At 31.2% G+C, this 7,569-nt stretch overlaps 1 protein-coding gene across 1 annotated transcript; it reads right to left on the reverse strand.

Annotated features, from left to right (window-relative positions):
- Positions 1-3,369: 3,369 nt before the first annotated feature.
- Positions 3,370-5,628, reverse strand: LOC110717691 (protein NEN4-like). The gene is made up of 5 exons (XM_021896456.1): positions 4,660-5,628; positions 4,476-4,522; positions 4,181-4,244; positions 3,846-4,052; positions 3,370-3,758 (listed from the first exon to the last, which is right to left on the reverse strand). The coding sequence occupies exons 1-5, from the start codon at positions 5,119-5,121 to the stop codon at positions 3,666-3,668; spliced, it is 873 nt and encodes a 290-aa protein (XP_021752148.1). The 5' UTR covers positions 5,122-5,628; the 3' UTR covers positions 3,370-3,665.
- Positions 5,629-7,569: the final 1,941 nt, after the last annotated feature.

The raw sequence follows: 7,569 nt of genomic DNA on the forward strand, positions 1-7,569 counted from the left end.
GTGGCTTTCTAAACACCAAAAGACTTATGGATTATACAAGTTACATATTATAGGCAACATTAATAAAGTAGTGAAAAAAAAAACCAAAAAATAGCAAGTGATAAAAATGGAAGTCACAAAAGAACCAACACTCCAACAGCCTAGTGATAACAAAAAAAAAAAAAAAAAAAAGAAAAAGAAAAAAAAGGATATATAAAGAGAAAGCTAGAAAATAATTAAGCTAAAAAATTGTCGTCTATAATGAGGAAGACCATGAAATGAAGTGTGTGGTGCATAGTATAGGGGGTCCATATTTGCTAGCAATTGGTTAATGTACATCTCCCATTGATCGTCAACCATACATTCACTTCATTTTTGTTCTAGTAACACCTTCAATAGCAGTTAAAAGTACTTATGTAGGTCCTCCAAGTTCTTAGGTCGGGAGCTAAAGATTTCGTTAACTTTTTTTTATTTATTTTTTATTTTTTTTATTTTTTTTTTATTTTATCCATATTGAGTTGATGTCAAGTTTCACGTTGGAGGCTCGCACATAATTGTACAGATTATTTGGGTTGTCAAGTCATTAACCTTGAACTATCTCATGAACAATGTCTATCCTAACGCAAGCCATATTGAATTAAATTAAATACAATATTTTAGGAATTTGCTATATTATCAACTTTTAAGAGTTCTATGTGATCAAAGTTTATAAGGTATAAAGTGATACTTAAATATAAGGTGAAATCTCGTTTACATCACCACATAATTGAGTTAGTGATTGAGTAAGAATGGGGGTAGTACATACATCATCACACGGTGGCGGATCTTGAAACCTTTTCTTTCATGGGCCAATTCAAAAATATAATATGAACGAAAACAAGAAACTAACTTTAAGATAATACATTCATTAGTGACTAATTTGTTAATTATCAATGCATTACAATTCACAAATCACAAGTATAAATCAAAAGTTAGAAATTATTTATCAATCAATTGATAAATATTAATAGAAAAATAATGAACGACATACTGAAGGCAAAACGTGCTCTATACTTTTAACTGAGTAATTTATTGACTTTGATAACGTATTGTCGCCTAAAATTATCAATTTGTTTTTTATGTTCAAATTAATCAATACGAAGTATGGAGTATAACATAAAAAATTAAATTGCAAAAAGTAAAAAAAAAATTGAAAACCAAAAACTTAAAAACAAAAAATTGAGGAAGTAGTCGAGTATAATACCTAATATAATGATATTGGAAGTTGGAATTGAATTGAAACCTTAAAAAAAGTTAATATTTATCAATTGTGTAATTTTTGTTGATGAAGAATGTGTAATAGAGGGAGGGGAAAGGGTTTGAGTTTGTCAGGTACTTTTTAGGGAATTGGAAAGTATATTTAATTATCTTTTCTTTTTTCTTAGTTTCAGGGGCCAAGCCCTGTGAAGCCCCTCTTATAGTCCGCCCCTGTCACCACATACACTGTAAGGTAATTAAGAATAGTTGAATTACTTTCAAATCTAAGAGGAAAGAAATTCTTCAAGCTAATTAAAACAATATATTGGTTTCCTATTTCTATAATTTGAAAAGATTTACCGAGTACTAAGTTAGTATCAATTTAATAAACATAAGAAAAGATTATCATGATTTTTTTATGCTAAATATTGCTACTAATTTGAAAGGTGCACATACTACACTTCAATTATTTAATTTTAAAAAAATTATTTGATTGATGTTACAAAAAGAAACTCAAAAGGATTAGTGATCGAGGAAAAGTGGGATGAAAGATCAAGATTCTCGAATGTGCATATGCCATTGCAATTTTTGTAATTTTAAATTATTAATCAATAGTTACTTCAATGATTTACTATATTATTAGTCGTTTATTAAGTTTGTATATTATGATTAAGAGGAATTATATCGGGGTGGGTCAATAATTTGAGACATAATTACAATTAGGTGACGAGAAAGATCCAGAATGATCGTTCACATGCATGCAATTTGTGTTTACTATATTCGTTTTCACCTTTCTACGTACTTGTGCCCACTACCCACTCCTCTTTCCAAATTGCATTAATTTGTTAGTGTTATTTAGTCCTATATATACTAATCCTACTATGTATATTTCCATAAACCTAAAATGAAATGCAGACTCTATATTTAAAAACACCAATATAAGAAGTATCATATACGTAGTATTTTAAACGGATAAAGTATTGCATACATTGTATATTGATCACGCAGCGAGTATACATTATATATGGAGTAACTAACTAACTTGGAGTAATACATTACTACAGTACTATACCACATTATATACTTGCTAATAAATTTAAAAGTACTCATCGGTGAAGTCAAGAGAGTTTTTTTAATCACTTAATTAGTTTAATAATGGTCCTGAATCTATAGATAACGACCTTCCTTAATTTATATGTATGCCCATTTGAATGTCAGATCAGCAATAAAAATGTCTGACAATATTTGCTATGTTAGTATGTTCACATAATAATAATATAATTCGTGCAATATATACGCTGGAAGCATCATTAATTGAAAAGTATTTATATATTTTTGTACTCGTACCTTTTTCTATGACATAGATAGGTCCCCTCTCCACATCTTGTTGAATAATACTCGTATATACTACGCTCTTCTAGCATCTTCCACCTAGCTTAAATTTGAGTTTGTTCCCTTCACTGAGCTTAGAGCTTGAGAGATCTATTAGATCTGCATCCAAAGCTATGTGTTATATGACTTATATCGATCATGGTAGACCATACCATCATCTTTTAGAAAGGGTGGGTGCTATTGTGGCTACATGCCCGGTTTTGTCGGGTTTAATGTATGAGTATTGCAACGTGTTTCACACCTGTATAGTATATACTCCTCACACCTATATAGTATATACTCCGCATTAGGAAATTGTATGTAAAATTTGAACTACGTATTTAGATTCGAATAAATCCTAAAAAAAATAAAAAAAATAAAAAAGTTACAAAATTTTATAACTTTATAAGATTGATGATGAAGTTGTTATTATTACTATACTACTGGTAGAGTGGTAGTATATAAGAATTGTTTAAAGTCTAAAGTGACAAGATTTAATGAAATACAGAGTCTTTTTGTAAGGAAATCTTAAAAGTCTTACATAGGTTGTAGATCTTGCTGTTCAATTGGGCCATATTGTGGGCCTAAGGAAGTGTCAACATATGGGTTTCTATTGTTTTAATAATACAGGCTTGAAAAGCCCATTATTTTGTACACCTATGCTATGTATTTTATTGTGATCTTTATAGTTTAAGAGAATTTATGTACCAAGAGAAGGGTATATTTATATTTACAATTGAATTATAAGAATCATTATTTACAAATTAAATCACAAAATAAATAAATAAAATAAAGAATGGCGGGAAGTTTAACCAAGAGAAAAAAATGAAGTTTTAGTACAAATGCTATAATTTTGTTGCATGATCATGCACTTCAATTGTAGCTGCTTCTAAAATCAGATGATCAATCATATACATCCATTATTTCACCAAATTGTGCAGCCTTCACCTTAAAATTTGATCTGAATCCATTGAAATTTCAAAAGTAGCCTCAAATTCGAAGAATAGCTTCGTGTAATAAAAATCCACGAACATACAAGGCCGGACTTGATCGATCTTTCTTAGCAAAGCGTTGCTAAACTATCGAAGAATTGATTGAGAATGCTTGATCAAGTTGTTGATGGATTGGCTGCTTGGGGCTTTGCATAATATACTTTTCACTCTTTCAGTCATCTGTATTTTACCAAAAGAATATGTTAGTTCATTTTGCAAATAACTGAATTTTTAGAAACACAAAATGTAACAAAGAATAGTAAAAACCTTTCTTAAACTCGCTCTTGTTGGATATGGTACAGCTCTTATATACCCAATTGAAGCTGGAGGAGGAGATTTTCTGCTACTTGATTCTTCTTTATTATAACTTGATACTGTTCTCTTGTTATCGACGTTGTTTTTACTTCGTGTTATAATTTTGGAAGAGCCATTATGCAACTTGTTATTACTCAACATATTTGGTAGGCTTGATTCCTGCAAAATGTAGTATCATTTCAACGTAGGTACAGTAAGATCTCTAATCAAAGTACTCATAAATCATCCAGTGATTCTGCATTGTATTAGAATGAAATTAATACGGACTAGTTTTCTTTTCATCTTACCAGGAAGAGGACTGTTGCGCAATTCTTAAGAACCTCCAAGTTCATACGAACATCATCAAGGCTCCTACATGCATGGAAAAGTAAATAGAAGATAGATTAAATTAGCCCTTGTGGTTTGCAGTTAGTTTACGAAAGTTGAATATAAACCTATTTTGCACGGAAATGGAACAATCTTCAGGAAACGTGGTAACACAAACTAAAACATGAAAACAACAAAATTTTCTTAACCTGCTAAACGTGATCTTCATGTGCATCATAGATTGAAACAAACAAGCAATACATACAATACACATACCTGTGCTTTTGCTGACCAAGTCCAAAGTAATTGGCCAATGTTGCCATCTGAAACGATTTAATGAAGAGGCTCATCAATAAGTGTAACATACTAGAATTCTAATGCGCGATTATTGTTAAAAATATTGGAATCATGTATATGTATGTAATGTTCTTAAAGACATGATTGTTAAATGTAAAAATACCTTCATATCACCAGCTCTTCTTCCAAATTTATCAGAAAGAACACCCAAAGAATCAATCATGCCAATCGGTTGAGGAGCAGGACGACCAATCTCAGCGAAAGCTTCCTTAATCCGAAGGCAATCAAATCTCTGAATATTATGACCAGCCCATATTCTCCCATCTAAGACTTCAAATATTTTGTCAGCAACTTCCTCAAAGGTTGGTGCTTTTATCACTGCCTCTCTCGTGATGCCATCACTTCGTGTAGACTTTAGCGCGACAACTGAGAGATCTCCCGGCTTAATGAGGGTGCAGTAGCTCTCAATCTCCACAAGCTTTAGAGGACATATCACCATTGCACCAAATTCTAATATCCAGAATCTTCTTTCATGGCCTGGTCCTGCTCTATTTGGGACTGATGTTTCTATATCGAAGAAAACTATCTCTGGTACGCGTTCTTCATCTCTATATGAAGCTGCCATGACCTCTGAATTTTCAAATGACCTGATGTTTGCTCTTTTAATATGTATGAACAATGCAAGTTGGTTCTGGTTTAGGTACTAGTTTTGGTTTGGGTACGGTTTTAAAGCTTATTCTTTCAAAGGATGTATATGTAGAACGATGGCATAAAATGATAATTGATAATCCATTATATGCTCTGTATATTTATAGGCATAAGTAGAGAATATTTCTTCCTAGGTGAGGCTAATTGTCTAAGGAGTATAACTCAAGTCATCTTGTGATAAGGGGAATGGAAGAAAGTGGTTTAATAGAAAAAGACTATTTGCCCAATAAGTTAGGCAACTAATACCAGACAATAAACCTATGATGTTGTCCTTTATTAATCAAATTAGAGTTAGCTTTTGGTAAAGAAAGGAGAGGGAATAGATAAAGGCGTGATAGGCTTTACACCTTTATTAGTTGCAGAACTGTTAGACAAGCTACTTAATTATTGCTCCAAATTTAATATTATAACGCCGTTTGGTGCCGGGATGTGTTACAAAAGATGCAGTTTGCTGTATAAGGAAGGCTTTTCGGGTATGACAGCCGAGGAGAGAATATTTGTCCTTCTGGGTGAAGGTGAGATCTGTATGCAAGTAAAACACATGAACAAGGAAGACTTTTTCAAAGGGCAGAAAACAGAAGCAAAAGAAAGTCCAAATCATAAAACATTTGTTATGGTATGAAAGCAAGCTACTACTTGTATGCCGGAAGATTGGAAGCCAAGTCTACATAATCAAATGATCTGATGCACGAAAGCAGAGTATTTGGATATGCCAGGCATATTTAAGAGGAAATACTATGTGACAAAGAAGACCTTTATCTATTTTGGAAGCTTTATATCAACATTTTTAATACGTCAGGCTATTGAGAATATACCAACAGGAAATCCACAGCAATTAAGGCACCTTTATTTGCACGTTTTTGAGACGTCATTTTGAATTTTTGATGATAACGTTAATGAGTTGATCCTTAATTTTTGAAATGTGACACCAACAAAATGTTTTTATTTTTTATTCATTTATTCAAATGAGGTAGAAGATACCAATAGAAAGAAAAGGTAAACAGAAGAACAAAACCAAAACAAACGCAAAAACAAGAAAACTATTACTACGAAGGAATTAACCGTGACATAGCCACACCCCTAACATCCTCCTCTATGAAAATTTGATAATACACCAGGGTGCACCATGCTCATGGTGCACTTGGTGATGTGGCGTTAATAATTAGTGAAAAAAAAAGAAAAAAAATTAGTGAAAAAAAAAGAAATAAAAAAAATATGGGAGAAATTATGGGGATAATTACCTGTAAACTGCTTTTAGTTTTTAGTGGAAAAAAAGAAATTGAAAAAAAAATCACGAAATTATAGGGATAATTCCTTTAAACTACTTTTAGTTTTTAGTGGGGAAAAAAAACAAAAAAAAAAACAAAAAAAAACTGGGCGAAATTATTAGTTGAAATATCAGTTTTGTATTATGCAATTTTCACGAAAATTATAGGGTTTCAGATTATCAATTCCACTGTAATACAATTTGTTGTAGAAGAAGTTAATAATGGTTTATCAATCCGAATTTCGCCATGATTCTAATGCTAGATTTGTTGGTGATGATGATGATGATGATGATATCAACAATGAAGGTGAATTCGAGGATATCGTAAACGAAAATGAAGGTAAATTATTTAATTGATTATATTTTCATTTGATAATTCGTCTTTTTTATTGTTAAAATTAGGTATTATTGATAATTTAAATTTTATTATTGTCTTATAAATATATTGATAACTCGTATTATTGTTAAATTTATGGTTGAAGATGAAGTTCTTTTATTATTTAATTACGTTCTTTTATTATACTTATTATATATTAGTGTTGAAATCAATGTTGATATTATATGTAAAACGCATGTAAAAATAGTAGTGACATATCCAAAATCGTTATTGATATAGTAAAGGACATTATTGATATATTAAAGAACATAATTTTGTAAAAAAAATTAACAAATACATATATTGATCTACTATCTCAGGTTTTACCGAGGCAATTGAATCAGAGTTGTTTGACTAAAAAGTTAAGTCTGATGAAGAGGCATATGAGTTGTATAATAGTTATGCCTTTAAACACGGTTTTGGTATACGTAAGGGTAAGTTGAATCGTAGAGAAGACAAAGTTACAATTCGACAACGCTTTTTTGTATGTTCTTTTGCTGGCTTTAAACAAGAGAAGAAGCCTGGCGAAGAACCAAAAGTTTACCAAAAGAGGAATTTTTGCACAGGTTGCAAGGCTCATATTCAATTTGATGTTGATAAAAATTCTGGTTTGTTTATAGTGGTCAATCACATTATGGATCATAATCACAGTAGGGTTCCTGTTTCAAAGAGACATTTGATTAGGTCTCATAGGAAGGTAAAGGAAGAGTCTAATTTTGTTT

Source organism: Chenopodium quinoa, unplaced genomic scaffold (assembly GCF_001683475.1).
Source record: "Chenopodium quinoa cultivar QQ74 unplaced genomic scaffold, ASM168347v1, whole genome shotgun sequence".
Taxonomy (NCBI): domain Eukaryota; kingdom Viridiplantae; phylum Streptophyta; class Magnoliopsida; order Caryophyllales; family Amaranthaceae; genus Chenopodium; species Chenopodium quinoa.

Excerpts from the sequence above, each read along its gene's own strand:
- LOC110717691 (XM_021896456.1), bottom strand. The coding sequence starts at position 5,121 with ATGGCAGCTTCATATAGAGATGAAGAACGCGTACCAGAGATAGTTTTC. Across the intron at positions 4,245-4,475 it reads CTTGGTCAGCAAAAGCACAG|GAGCCTTGATGATGTTCGTA; the intron begins GTATGTGTATTG and ends CCATGCATGTAG. Across the intron at positions 3,759-3,845 it reads CAAGAGCGAGTTTAAGAAAG|ATGACTGAAAGAGTGAAAAG; the intron begins GTTTTTACTATT and ends GGTAAAATACAG.